This window comes from Spea bombifrons, chromosome 3 (assembly GCF_027358695.1).
Source record: "Spea bombifrons isolate aSpeBom1 chromosome 3, aSpeBom1.2.pri, whole genome shotgun sequence".
Taxonomy (NCBI): Eukaryota; Metazoa; Chordata; class Amphibia; order Anura; family Pelobatidae; genus Spea; species Spea bombifrons.
The window spans coordinates 75,987,019-76,003,024 of NC_071089.1; the positions used below are offsets into that span (position 1 = coordinate 75,987,019).

The 16,006-nt window shown below is 37.9% G+C and overlaps 1 protein-coding gene across 2 annotated transcripts in view; it reads left to right on the forward strand.

Annotated features, from left to right (window-relative positions):
* Positions 1 to 16,006, forward strand: part of KHDRBS2 (KH RNA binding domain containing, signal transduction associated 2) — a 133,333-nt gene that overhangs the window by 86,334 nt on the left and 30,993 nt on the right. For both annotated transcript variants that reach the window (XR_008351021.1, XM_053458740.1), the window contains exons 5-6: positions 8,232 to 8,356; positions 12,318 to 12,516. Coding sequence is in view for 1 of the 2 variants with exons in the window: in XM_053458740.1 (XP_053314715.1) it covers positions 8,232 to 8,356; positions 12,318 to 12,516 (324 nt within the window). In the remaining variant the exon portion in view is untranslated. The remainder of the gene's footprint in view (positions 1 to 8,231; positions 8,357 to 12,317; positions 12,517 to 16,006) is intronic.

Here is a 16,006-nt window from a genome sequence, read left to right on the forward strand (position 1 = left end):
ACACCAGCACAAAGACAGGAAATCTTATTGCTGGGTCTATTATTATTGTGACTTGATAATTCATATTTAATAATGTTACCCAGAAACATTATTTATACATTATCCAAAATTCTCCTCAAAATTGTGATCTTCATCTTGGTAATAAAAAAGTACCTGTCATTTATAAATTGGTCTGCCAGACTTACACATTAGTCCTAATGTACAGACAATCAATTTGCATGCTAATTTGTTACCCAATCAATTTCCCTGCTAATGAATTGACCTTTAGCATGTTTATAAAGTGGTTATAGATGCGGCTCTTACTTAATGTTAGCATTGATCTCTCGTTATATGAGGTGTGATGACCATTGATAACATATTTGGGGTCCACTGTAGTTTTTGAGCTTCCGAGTAAGTGTTATGTACCTAGATATCAAAATATAAAAAGGAGTCACGTATATCTTCCAGAACTAGTAGTAAAATATTTATGCTAAGTATTACATAATAACAGATGGAATTGGTGAAAACAAAAGCGTATCAAAAGAACTGTATGTACCTGTCACACTAACAATTGCTGCCAACGAAGGTCAGCAAGTACTATGTGTCTACATTAAGATGTTCACTCTGTATTAGTCTGCCAATTATAAAGAAAAAATATCGATTCAAAGAATACTCAGTAGACTTGCTGGTTCTCCATTATGCTTTCAAAAAAGTATTTAAACACAAAAATAACTTTTAAGATGCCCATTTACACTTCAAGGAAAATTAATTATTTGTATTTTTTAACACATTTCGTATTTAATACTAAAATTATTGTTTTTTATTGTAACCTAATATTACAAAAGTTTTAACATATTCATCCTTGGGTAATTGTCCCCCAAGAACCAAATCCTAACTCCCAGGATTACCTCTTTATGGGTTCAGCAGCGTTGCATAATTTTACATTGCATGACCCTGCAAACTCTGTGCAAGCTGCACTGAAGACGGGCTGAGTAGATGCAAAACAAGTGAGTTAGTGTCATGTGTGTGTGAGTTGGATATACTAGTGTATGTATGTTACTGTGAGTGTCTGTGTAAGTGTCTGGTTATGTTTGAGTTTGTATGTCAGTGTGAGTGTTTGGGTGTATGTATTAGTGTGAGTGTCTTGGTGTGTTAGTGCATGCATGTGTGTAAGTATGACTGCCCATGTGTGTGTTAGTGTAAGTGGCTGTGACTGTCTGGATGTGTGGGTGTCAGGTTGTGTTAATATTCTCTGTAAACCCATCTCTAGGGTTTACAGAGAATGGTTCGAAAAAGAGAAAACATGCCGTGAGCAGCAGTTGTGTGGACGAAAATGCCTTGTTGATGTCAGAGGTCAAAGGAGAATGGGCAGGCTGGTTTGAGATGACAGTAAGGCAACAGTAACTCAAATAACCACTCGTTACAACCAAGGTATGCAGAATACCATCTCTTAATCCACAATTCGTTGAAACCTTGAAGCAGGTGGGCTACAGACTGATAGCAGGGTCAGAATTTGTTGTAAACAACATGAAAGCATGGATCCATCCTGCCTTGTATCAATGGTTCAGGCTGCTGGTGGTGTAATGGTGTGGGGGACACATACATAGAAAGTATTCCATGAATAATGAAGGCAGTTCTGAGGGCAAGGTGTACCTTACAAAGTGGCCAGTGAGTGTATAATGCATATACTATATATACACATATACATACTGTATCTCTCGACGTTGTATGTTCCCTTGCTAATCTTGGACCTTTTTTCATTTATCTGTTTGATCAAGTTTGTTTGGTCCACACTTGTCTAAAACCGCATCTGTGATAGGGCAGCTTTTACTTAACTTATTTTTAATAGAATACAAAATTATTAATTTTGTGTCTAAAATATATCATTATATTAAAATTAAATTAGAAGCAACAACATTTTAAATACATGTTTTATATCCCATACTTAGAACTTAATGTCCAGTGTATTGATTTTTCTATATGAAGGATATTTCTTCACTATACTCAAACATTCCCTTTTAACATTCTGAACAAATTTTATTGTAACATGAATCTAACTGGGGAACATTACTCACAGCTCTGGTGGCAATGTTCCAACAATGGCTTGCTGAAAAATAATCTTCCTTGCCCTTCAGTGTTTTATTCAGGGCAGAAGGAGCACCCTTGCTCTGACATTTTACTGTGAGTAATTGGTGCTTGTAGAATTTATTGTTTCTGCCCTCCATTACTTTGGTTGAGTTCAACCAATGGAAAAACATACACATTCAATAGCCTTAGTTGCATGATTTAACAGTAGTTCATACCTTAACCAAAGGGATTGCATTTTGCAGCAGTTCCCTATGTCTAAATAGCTTTAGGCAGCGTGAATCATAAAGTTAATGCAAACCACATTATTTGAAATAATTAAAAATTCATACATTATGTCATAATTTTGTACTCCTCCTCTGAACTCTATTCTATGCACATCTGCCAGTCAGCGCCACATTGGTTATAATGTCATATCTGGTGCAGCTCTGACCGGCAGATTTGCAGAGGAACACTGCATTGCACACTGCCAGACTCAGGGGCTGAGGATGAGGAGGGGATAAATATGTTAGTAGCCTTTGTGCGCACAGCACATTGTGGCTGCAAAACCTTTGTGCGCTCACATACGCACACAGCTTAAAGCGATTATTGCTTACCAGTAAAACCATCAGTAATATCTCTATTAAAAGGTTAAAAAGTACTGGTCACAATACTGATCCCTGAGGTACTCCATAAGTAATGACTACTTCCTCCAAATAAACATCATTTACTTCAACCTTCTGTCTACTGACCACGGCATTATCCATTCAATTATTTTGGCATCCAAGACTGCATTATACCTAAGCTGTGTTCTCATGTTCTTTTAAAAGAGAAAAGGCTTTCCCCTGACAACCCTTCCAAACAAACCATACTTGTTCATTTGTTTTCTAATTGTTTTGTCATGAACTTTAACAATTAAAATGCTAACTGAGGCCTGTAGAGTTTGAGATGTAACTATTGTGCTTTTTACAATTTCTCCGAGCATTGCACGGTCTGACCTTGGGGACAATTTGCAAGGATGTCCATTCCTGGGAAGATTGGCAACTGTCTTGAATGTTTTCAACTTTTGTAACTTTCTCACTGTAGAATGATGGACTTTAAATTGTTTGAAAATGGCCTTATAACCCAACCTACATTGATGGGTAGACACAATTGGTTCTCTAAGATCATTGCTCAAAATCAAGTCTTTCCTCCTTGGGATTGTGTTAACACACATCTGAATGTTCCAGAGGTGGTCACACTTGCTGATGATCAATTAAACAAGGGCATTTGATTTGCAGCACGTCTGCTACTTAGCATCTTAATTCCTATGGAAGCAGTAATGGTGTACTTAGTTTTTCACACATAGTATCTCCATTTTGGCTTTATTTTTGTTGAATAAATCATGACACCGTGTAATATGTCATGCATTGTTGTTCATCTCAAGTTGCATTTACATATTTTTTAGACCTGCTAAGGAACATACAATTGTTCTTACGTCCCTATATGTGTACTTTCTTTTTCACACAACTATATATATATATATATGTGTATATATATATATATATATATATATATACACATATATATATATATATATATATATATACACATATATATATATATATATATATATATATATACAGTATATAATATAAAACTTCTGTCACTAATTTGTTTTAGTTTGAAGATAATATTCTTAGAATCAAATCATTAATATAACACATTAATATAATGTTCTGAGACACTGCGCCCAAATAATGTGTGGCGTGCAAAACATTCCATTTACTATTGCTATTGATGTACCATGTATACCAGCTGCACTGAATGATGTATACATTAATATGATTCAGTTCCTTTATGTGTAGATGATTCATTTATATGTTTGTATGGTTTACAGCTTTTGGTCTTAAATGGTTTTATACCGCTGCATCTATTATGAGAGTCAGGGAGATGCTTACTAATTTCCTTCTCCGCCTTTATGGCATTATATGCCAGTGGTCCGCATTAGTTTGGGGTCAGATAAAGGGAGATCTATGAGCTCCCTAGCCAGGCCATAGCTGCAAATGGAGACCCTGGAGCTTAAGTATGCCAGAGTCTCCATTCAAGCCTAGGAAGTTGAGACCAGGGGCTTTAGTCCCAGTAGCCCCTCAGTTACACCTCTGAGGAGAGAGCTCAACAGTTTCATTTGTATTAAGTTGCTTTTTCACTTTTACTGTCTCTCAAACTCTCAGTAACTCTTTCTAACGCTCTCTTACATTGTCTCTGCTTTAGTGCCCCTGTGTCCTTTTCCACAGCTCTTTCTTCTTCTTCTGTCTTCTGTCATTCCCTCTAGTGTATTGCAATAATGACCAGTTTAGATGTATACTTGTTTATCTTAGACATTCATTCAAGAGATGTCCTAATTGACATACTCTATGATAACATTTGTAAAGTGGTAATGAGTTTTATTTTGTGCTAAGCTCTGTCCACACATATCCAGATCAGGGGAAATAATTTGTAATTGTTACATGGCCCGATTACTAATTGAGAGTCAATATGCATTAAAATCTAATACTGATTTAAATAATAGATTCCAGTTGTTCAAATGAGGCTGTTGGGTTTTTTCAAGTCCCTATAATGGATTTTGCTGCTTGATCTTGCAGCATCAATTGCATGTAAATGGGCTAAAACTAAGCACTGTTCATTTTTATTGCAACACGGTTACAATATAAAGCAAAGCTAAGCTAAATTTAGTTATTCAATTTATTTTCAGTAAGTAATCTTTATGACTGGCGCTGGTAAGTTTGGCAATTTAATGAGAACAAAATAGTGGTATTGAAACTAGTTTAAACAGATATTTCAAAAGAATGTCAAAAAATATATGTAAAATATGTACATCAATCTGTCTCAGCATAGGGTCTTTAGTTGTAGGTTAATATTTTTTATTGGTCCTATTTAGAAAAAAATGTTGACTCATGTGAGCTTTTTGGTACTTTATTCAGAAGGAATGACAAACTAAGGAAAAAAGGAGACATAAATGATCCAGAGGACATTGAGCAGAGCCAAAACTGGCATCCAAGCACAAATTTGAAATCCATTCACTAGGAAAGTTGGCAGGAGAGTTGCGCCTTTCACTCTCTAATATCACTATTGATTATGAAGGGCCAATAATGACAGGTTTAGAGCAGTTAAGGACCAATGCTGGCAGGTTTCTCAACTATGAAAGGCAGAGGTGGACCTTTAGAAGTTCAATGGGTGGAGCGACGTTGGAAAAGTTTCACTAATTTAACCATACATTATCCGGTTCCAGCCAAATTCTTCCTTTAACAGAAGCTCACTGAGTTGGCTGTTCCATAATCTATAGTAAAGTTAAGGTGCTGAAACACAAGTCCCCAGTTACTTTTCCCTGTAGTAACATGACTCATTTTAAAGAGGTATGTTCATGCTTCTGTAAGAGTCTTTGTAGTTTTCAAAAACTACAATAATGTTGCCAGTAGATTTGTCTCTCATGCTCTCTCATTCTCACTCACTCTCTCACGCACTCATTCACACTTTTCTCATGCTCTCTTTTATACTCTCTCACGCTCTTTCTCAATGTCTCCCTACCTTCTCTGCTGACCGCTTCCAGGTTAATGTCTCCTTTCATGCAGCTCAGCTTCTTCTCTTGACTCTTCTTGTTATTCATTCTTTTGTCTTCTTTCTCCATCGGTTTCTCCCAGACCACTCCTGTAAAAGGGTAGAGGTCTTTTGCAGAAGTACTCCAAGAGTCCAGAGTTAGCAGAAAAATGTGCAAAGAAAATCTTCATTATTCTGGTCTCAAAGAGTATTTCTGGAAAAGGATAGTGCCAAGAAGGCAGCATCTCCCAATTGGGAGAGTGAGAGAGCATGAGAGAGTGAATGCGGGTGTATGACAATTAATTTCAACTGACAACTTAATGGAAAAGCCCCTCTGAATGTTGTCCCAACTGAAATGGCAGGAATTAAAATGTGTTGTCTGATAAGAAATGGACAACATTTCGTCAAATTGTTTTTGTCTAGTCTAGTTGTCAGCTATGGGCTTGCTCCTGCAATATATGTAAATACATACACTTCATATCCCCTTAAAGTACACATAGTTTACATCCTCTTTTGTACCTTTTATCTTCTCTTTTCTGTCTTTTCTTCTCTCTTCTTTCTTTTGTCTGCATCTCTGTGGACATAACTTCGGGTGAAATTCCGGGAAGAGGGAGTGCAAATGAAAAAGCCAACAGATTTTAGACAAAACGTCTGAGCTTTTTGCTTAGGTTTCATCTGTTTCGTGGGGGGCTCTGGCCTCATTTTTGGGGATTTGTACCAATTAACAAAATCAGGAAATTTTGGTCAATTTGCAATTTTTACAAATTTGAATGCACAAGTCTGACATATGTGTGTGTGTGCACTCTTTTATAACTGCAACCATCCCTCTGCTCATCTGCTTCAAACTACGTTATCATTAAAGAACTTGTGTTTAACAATTTCATCACAAGGCAATATTTACTTTATAGTGTCTTTTATTGCTAATTATATGTTATCTGAAAAGTGATTTACGTTAACCAAAGTAAAAACACACAGGTGTTTATTAAAGTGTAAGGATGTTACTGTGTGGAACTTTTTCGGCAGAAACTTTTGTTGAGATTTAGAATTTAGCCTATCATAAACACAAATGAAAAAGGCGCTCATTTAGTGAGCAACACAGCAAGTTCATTATTCCGAGTTTAAGTGTAATAAAATCAAAGCAACCTCTGAACATCCAATGGGATCAAATACATTAACAAATTAAGTTTCATTGTGTTCATTAAGCCTTAAAATTCCATGTGATCCTAATTAAGTCTTCTAATAACCAAAAAGTGTTGCGAAAACTTGAAAAAACACATTCAATTGAAATCCAGATTCTTTGTATTTAGGTTGTTTCATACTGTATAATGTCATTTAATTCTAGTGATCTAACCTTCTGCTAAGGTTGTTGTTTAGTACAAACATTCATTCTCTTTATGTTTAAATAACTGGTTTGGTTAAATCCACAGAATTTCTTAGAACTCTCCATGTATATTTTGTACTTAAGATTGCCAAGGCACATTTCATTTTTGGTTCTAGAGTACCTTGTGTTTACTTTGGAAAAGCCAAAACAGCACTGGCTATTCCCATACCCAGTGTCTCCATATAAAAGGTTTTCACTAGTATGTTGTAGTGCAAACTCACATATGTATTATGTGCTGTTATACAGCAACTGCATTTTTTGTGCAGAAGAAAAGCATTTGGATACCATGTGAATGATTTTGCAACTATACTAGTCTGTAATACATCCAACATAGTTTTAGATTTCAACTGTTTGAAGCCGTACAAAAAACATTTTCAATTTTTTCCCTCAATACAGCCAAAGAATATCCTGCGGATATTCAACTAAATTAAAGCGTGCTTCCACTTACGCATGGGTCTATTCATTTAAAGGTTGAGTTAACCCTTAATTGACCTGGTCTGACTAAGGTTGCATGCCATGCATAGTAGCACTTGTAAAACATTAACTGATATGCAAGTTGCTTGCAAATGTGTGCAAGTGCCTGTGACTAACTGTTTCTGGCAAAGGCATGGTGATGAATGAAAACTTGAGGCACACACTTCATCACATAATCCCTTTTTACCACCCCCATGGAAATTCATGGGACGGTGGGGTAAGAATTAATCCAATGCATTTAGAAGCATCCATGACCCCCCCTGCTCATTGGGGTAAAGAGGGCTACAATGAGTACAAACCCTTTAAGAGAGGTTGAGACAAAATTCTGTACCTCTCCTCTTCCCTTCATCCCTGCCCAAAGGTTCTAATTTTCAACATGTATTTGCAACTGGCAAACAATTTAAGTAAATACATCTGCAAGTTGCTTTCATTGTTCAATTTACATTGTTCAATCAACTTGTATTAACTCAGTCTTCTCTTGTCAAGCATATGCAATTTGAGAACGTGTTTATTGGGGGTGTGTGTGCAAATGCATTTAACTTGCATTTGCACACACTGCATTGAATTTGCAAGTTGCAAATTTGCCCATCTTGTGCAAGTTTGACGCTTATAGGTATTGTTTTAATATAGATATGTATAAATGTTGAACAGCCTTGCAAGACTCTTCTACAATTTTACACTTTAGTGTCCAAATATTTTAATTTTCTAAATATATATGTCAGTGTTTTGACCAGTGCTTTTTTTTACATTTTGGCAGGATTACAATGATGAAATTCGGCAAGAGCAATTAAGAGAATTGTCATATTTAAATGGATCTGAAGACTCGAACCGAGGAAAGGGTACAAGAGGTAGAGGGGCTAGAGTGCCGCCCACTACTGTCAGGTGAGCAACAAAAGTACTGTGACTATAACATCCTATAAGGGAAACATCGTTGTCCAGTCTGGTTGTTGCAAGAAAAACACTGCACCTGAAATTGGTGCTCTTTCTACTACTCGATAGGACCCATCAGAAACCACAATTCATATTAATAGTTTTTAAAGGGAGAATACCATAGAAAACAAATTTGTACTGCATATATTTTTATTTGGAATTTGTTCTTTTTTTTAAAACATTATTCATCAAGAATTACTGTAGGCGGTAGTTTATCAATATGCGATCCATTGTTCTCTACCGAGAATCAATGTAGTAAAGCATTCTCATAAAAATAACATAATGCAGCAGAATATTATTAAGAACTTTATTGCATGGAAGTCATTAGAAATAAAATCTGAAGTACAATTCCAAATGGTGTGCATTTTTTAAAATGTATTTTCTTGTTTTAGTTCTAGTGAATATTGTGTTATGTTTATAGCACTATTTGTCCTGAGGAAAGGAAAAATACATTTTCTTGCTAGCAACAACACAAAACAACTAGATCAGTAATAACAAAAGGTCTAGATCTGGGTTATTGTTGAAGTCTTGCCACATATGGATCTGTTTGACTTGATTTTGAAGGAAAGTAAAGCTTTTTTCTATCTGTAAGTTTGCATTGCATGAGAAATCAATCTTCAGGTTATAAAATGCACATCCACATGGTTCCAGTAATCCATGTTAGTCTGCTTGTCTTCAAGTTTGCGGGCTTTCTTGTGCATCAAGAGGCTTCCTTCTGGGACGACAGCCATGCAGACCAATTTGATGCAGTGTGTGGCGTATGCAATGGTCTGCATACACTCACTTCTTTACATTGTAGCAGAGTGTCATTTCTTCAGTGTTGTCACATGAAAAGATATAATAAAATACTTTTGTGAGATACTGTATATATATACTAAGCCTGACAGTGGTATACCACAACCACAACAGTATAACGTCTATCATTATATTGTGATCCAGACACGGAAAGTGGTACAGTGTATCTCGTCATTAGATAGATGAGAAAGATATACACACACTGTGGTACGACATATCTCTCATCACTACATACTGAGTCAGACACTAATGGTGGTACAACATAACTCCCGATATCACATCAGTAAATTAATATCACTTTTTAATTATATGTGCAAGCTTCCCTAGTTCTTACAACCAATATCTGTAGGTAAAACAGTTGTCCAAACAAATTTCTATGGTGTTAACAAAGTTAGACTCAAAAACACAAACAGAAAAGTACCAAAGTGTGATCAAGTGAAAAATGTACATTAGTATTCATTGACCCACATAGATCACAGGTTGCACACCCCTAAAGTCCAGCCCTGGCACCCAGATTGCACTCACTGGACTTGCCCCAGAAGCCCAGGTTACACTCACAGGACTTGCCCAGCACCCAGGTTGCACACATAGGACTTGCCCCAGCACCCAGATTGCACACATGGGACTTCCCTCAGCACCTAGATTGCACACATGGGACTTGCCCCAACACCCATATTGCACACATGGGACTTGCCCCAGCACCCAGATTGCACACATGGGACTTGCCCCAGGACCCAGATTGCACACTGCAACTTCAAATGGGATCGGGTTCTATGGTCAGATGAAACCAAAATAGAGCTTTTTTGCAATAAAACCCATAGGTGGGCTTGACGCACACAGAAAGATTGCCATATGGAAAACTACCTTATGCCCACGGTTAAATATGGCGATGGCTGTTTTTCTGCTGAGGACCTGGACATTTTGTTAGGATACATAGAAAATATCAAATATAAACAGATGTTAAATGAACACCTGAAAGCTTAAAATAGACCTTGGTTGGATCTTTCAGCAGGACAGTGATCCAAAATACACACCAAATCAGCATAAAAATTGTTTACTAAGCACAAAACTAATGTCCTACCACAGGCATCACAGTCTCCTGACTTTAACCCCTGTCTGGATGCACAGGGATTCAAACCAGCTACCTTGTGGATTCCAGGTGAATCACTACCCTACCAGGTGTTTCTTGGTGTTTTTTCCCTTCTACCTATCCTTGGCCATGTTATTCCTGCATGCTCTTGACATATGTCAGGATCTGCAGGGATTTGAAACAGCAACCCAATATTGACCTGGTGAAGTAGTGGATAGGTGATTCACCTGGAATCTGATCAAGATTGCTTGCTTGTGGATCCTGACAACCCCATAGAAAACTTGTGGGTTGCACTGAAGAGAAGAGTCCGCCAGAGTGGAAGTTTGAAGCATCTGAAGAGATTCTATATGGAGGAATGGTCTCAGATACCTTGCCATCTATTTTCTAGCCTCATCAGGCATTATAGTAGAAGATTCAGGGCTGTTATTTTGGCAAGTATTGGCTAAAAGGGTGCCAATAATTGTGCCACACATATATTTTATAATTTTGTTACTTTCTTTTTTTGGAGGAACTTGTGTTGTGTTTGCTATTGTTTCATATCCATGAGAGCAGAGTATCATTGTGTATTTTTTGAAGAAGAGATCAAAGGGCTAACAATTAGATAATTTTTAACAGCATTCTTTCACAATTAACAAGGGTATCAGTGTTAGTGGAGGGCACTGTAAGTGTCAAGGCAGCAAACACAGATTTTTACCAAACGGTGCTTGAATGGACCTCATCCCTCCATACAGTGGGGCAAAAAAGTATTTAGTCAGCCACCAATTGTGCAAGTTCTTCCACTTACAAAGATGAGAGAGGCCTGTAATTTTCACCATAGGTACACTTCAACTATGAGAGACAGAATGAGACCACAAAGTCCATAAATCACATTGTCTGATTTTAAAGAATTTATTTGCAAATTATGGTGGAAAATAAGTATTTGGTCAATAACAAAAGTTCATATCAATACTTTGTTATATACTGCATGATTTGAGTCCCTGGCGGCAGAGTGTGTTACTGATGGTAGTCTTTGTTACTTTGGTCCCAGCTCTCTGCAGGTCATTCACTAGGTCCCCCCGTGTGGTTCTGGGATTTTTGCTCACCGTTCTTGTGATCATTTTGACACCACGGGGTGAGATCTTGCGTGAAGCCCCAGATCGAGGAGGATTATCAGTGGTCCTGTATGTCTTCCATTTTCGAATAATTGCTCCCACAGTTGACTTCTTCACACCAAGCTGCTTGCCTATTTCAGATTCAGTCTCCCCAGCCTGGTGCAGGTCTACAATTTTGTTTCTGGTGTCCTTCGACAGCTTTTTGGTCTTGGCCATAGTGGGGTTTGGAGTGTGACTGTTTGAGGTTGTGGACAGGTGTCTTTTATACTGATAACAAGCTCAAACAGGTGCCATTAATACAGTTAACGAGTGGCGGACAGAGGATACTCTTAAAGAAGATGTTACAGGTCTGTGAGAGCCAGATATCTTGCTTGTTTGTAGGTGACCAAATACTTATTTTACCGAGGAATTTACCAATGAATTCATTAGAAATCCTACAATGTGATTTCCTGTATTCTTTCCCCCCATTCTGTAGTTGAAGTGTACCAATGGTGAAAATTACAGGCCTCTCTCATCTTTGTAAGTGGGAGAACTTGCACAAATGGTGGCTGACTAAATACTTTTTTGCCCCACTGTACCTCACTGCAAGGGTGTAGGTAGGGATTTGTTTACTTTAATCAATACCCCCTACCTCCACTCCTTGGTGAATAGACTAAAAAGAATGTTCTCTGAAACATTTTGGCAAAAGGTTTTCATTTTCCCAGGCGCTCATGTTAATACATTTTACATAGTTGGAACCTGTTTATGTCTATGTAAAAAAATGTGCTCCAAAACATTGATTGACTGACCTTGTATCCTGATTTTGGTATAGAAATTAAATCCATAGAGCTTCAAATCATTTAAAGTACAAGAAATGGTACTGTAAAAAAAATGGTGATGTAAAAAAAAAATTTGACCTTTTTATTTGTATAAATATTTTGTAATAATTTTCTTATAGGAATAGAGGCGGTGCAATTCCTCCACCTCTGTCTGGCCGAGCCAGTACAGTCCCCAGAGGTGCACCTGTGGCACGCGGAGCACTGCCACTTCCACCAGTAGCTCGGGGAGTCCATACGCCAAGAGCTAGAGGAGCTCCAAATGCACCAGGATATCGTTCAGCACCACTACCACCTGCTCCTGAATCTTATGATGAATATGTAAGTTCTACATATGAATGTAATTTTTGGTGTGAAGTTACATGTATTGAGCAAAACAGACATATCGATCATGTTGGAGACTTATATTTAAAGAAGCACCACGTTCAAGACAAGTTTGATCAAAATTGTTCACTGAACCTAAAAAGTAAAAGATTTTACATTGTTGAGACAGATTTTCCCTTAGCTATCTGCTATCTTCATCCGCATCTACACGGACATAACCTGGCCAAACTTCTACCAAAATGGCGGTGCATGCAGTGACATCCTCTCCCTAATACTAAAAGCACTGTCATTTTGAATCACTTGAATTCTGGGCAATAAGTCAAAAATAGAAACACAATAGTAAAAACCAACAGGATTAGCTTGTACTGTTACACTCTCTATATGGCCACACTGTTTAACCTTTAAATTAATGTATGGAAATTCTTCTTCATTCTTAAGTACTAATAATCGAATGACTGAATGGTCACTCTAGTACGAATACCTAGATCTGTGAAATTACCATATCAAATGGAGTTTCTCCCAGTGGGAACTCCAAAAGTACAATATGCTAGAAGATGGTCAATACTTTTAGTGATCTGTGTTATTTCTGGTTTACGGTTCAATTTTGTTATTGAAATTAGCTGACTTGGGATCTTTGACTCTGGTAAAGATCTATCAGAGATATTGATCTATTTAATTCAAACATACGTCTCAACAGACGTTTTTCATGAGCTCTTCTATATTTTATGTCACTGGAGAAGAAAATATCTGGCCAGTACCTTATTTGAAATGTTTTCGAAAGGATCTTAAATATTTAAGGAATTGACAAGCATAAGAAATAAATTGCTAATATATGGTTACTGACTGTTTTATGGATTAACTGAGCTTGAGAAGCTATGTATAAACTTCTTTAATGCTTTTCATACCAAACACTTCCATTTTAGTTAATATATATAGCTTGTTGGATTGAATAGAGAGGGGATGTGATAGCATTAAAACACATATAGGGAGTTAACAAGGTACAGGATAAATATTTATTTCAAAGATAGGCAAATGTTAGGACAAGAAGTCATAATTTAAAACTAGAGATCCTAGTGATTGTCGCATTAAACAATTGACTTGGTAGCAAAACTACCAGGGTCATAATTGCGATGGCTCCCACATCTCTAGGGGGCCTAGGTATCCCCTACAATCACTTGTTTGCCCTCTCCCTGCATGCCAAGGGCCACAGCATACCTCTCTGATGCTCATGAGCTGTGTGAGGAGCCTTGCTTTTACAGCAGGGTCATTTAACGTTACCCCACAGCATTCCTGCTTCCTTCACACTGGTCCACAATTATTCACAGAGTGGACTGGGCCTGTCCAGATCAAACTGGCCCTTTGTGAACAATTTTGGACCAGCAGGGTAAGGCAGGAATGCAGTGTGACCCTGAGGTAAAAGCTAGGCTACTCCCACAGCGTGCAAGCACCAGAGAGGTAAGCTGTGGGTGAGGTAAGGGGGTGCGTGAGGGAGTGAATGAATGTATGTTAGAATGAGAATGTATGTATGTGTGTAAGTGTTTATGTTAGCATGGATGTGTAAGTGTTTGGGGGGCAAACATGGAACAGGCAGGCAGTTAGGGGGCAAAGATGGCACATGAAGGCTGTGTGTATGTGTTATTATCCACAAACAGTTGACAGTATATGTCACTTTCTTGGAACACATTTCTTTGTATTAATTCACAGTACAATACCTATGCTCTGTATTGGTCTGTCCATGTTCCATCCCATTTGGCCATTAGACCATCCATTTTTACCTTTCTCCACTAAGTTACAACCTATGCTTGTTCATGGATCATAAATCTAGCCCTGGGTAAAAATAAATGTCGAAAGAATTACAACAATGCACTACCACAATTCACTTACATTGAAGAAATATACATACCATATTTTTCCTGAAACAGACCTTAAATAATTAATGGGAAGTTGTCCAATTTTATCAAGGCTAGTAAACAAAGTACACCCTTTTCCTGCAATTATAGCCTTCAACTCTATTAATAAACCTCTTATGTTGAGGGTTTTGAAAACTGGGTTCAAAGAAAAACTACAAGGCATAGCTATCATTATTTGATTAAATCCTAACTTATATTTAGTGGGATCAGAACAGCTGGATACCATATTGATTAAATAAAACTGATTAGATATTATGCCACAAGCACTTAAATAAAGAGCTAAGGCTTCCCTGACAAGCAGCTGGTGATACTTGAAAAATCAATTTATATTTTGAGTATAATAGCAATACAGTGTGATGACTGTGTTATAGGAATCTAGCTTAGTACAATAACAAAAACTCCTGTTTTGGATTATAATAGGCTACCTATTGAATGATAAATATGGTTGACTCTAAATCATATTACGCTCAGCCAGTAAGTGATGATATCTCTACATCAAGAACATGACAGTCCAAAACAGTAGAGTTACTCAAATCATAACATAAAGTCATCTTAGCAAGAATAAATCATGGTAAGTTAATTATAACATTATTTATGTTACTTGCATGCATTCAGTTTTAGTTTAGTGACATGACAAGTGACAGGGCCGGCCTTAGGGGTGTGCGACCTGTGCGCAGGGAGTCGGGAATAGAAACATCGTTTTAAAAAACTTTATTTAATGTGGAGGAGAAACAGGGGCGCTGAGAGGCCGCTCATGAAGTTTTCAGCAACCACTCGACGCCCCTCACGCTCCTACGCGAGGCATCGATCTCCGCCGCGGTGCTGGCGTTTCCTGCTGAGCGGTGGAATATGAAGCGCGCATCACAGCAGAGCAGTAAGAAGGACGCAGGCAACAAGGTAATCAAGGATAATGAGAAGTAGGGAGAGAGGGTAGAGAAGGGGCAGAGGGGGGTAGATAGTGAGAAGGGGCAGGGGGGTAGATAGTGAGAAGGGGCAGGGGGGTAGATAGTGAGAAGGGGCAGAGGGGGTAGATAGTGAGAAGGGGCAGGGGGTACATAGTGAGAAGGGGCAGAGGGGGGTAGATAGTGAGAAGGGGCAGAGGGGGGTAGATAGGGAGAAGGGGCAGAGGGGGGTAGATAGTGATAAGGGGCGTCGATAGTGAGAAGGGGCAGAGGGGATAGATAGTGATAAAGGGGGAGAGGGGGTACATAGTGAGAGGGGATAGATAATGAGAAGTAGGGGAGGGGTAGATAGTGAGAAGAGGTAGAGGGGGTACATATTGAGAAGTGTTGGTGAAGCTAAATGGAACTCTGGAATGTTCCTTTAAATGTGATATATTCACATTATATTAACAGTGACACTTTTATCTAAATGACTTTAATCTGCATTATAAAGGACCATTCACTAGTAAGCCTCTTCTTTAATAAACAGTTTGGGCTTCTCTCTATATATATTGCAACATTTGCTTGGTTAATTAAATAACTAGAAATCTATCTTTATCACTGAGAAATTAGGCATGGCCAATCAAGCTCTCCTTACGAGAGAAACTCACTGTGATTGGCCCTTAATAGTGCACA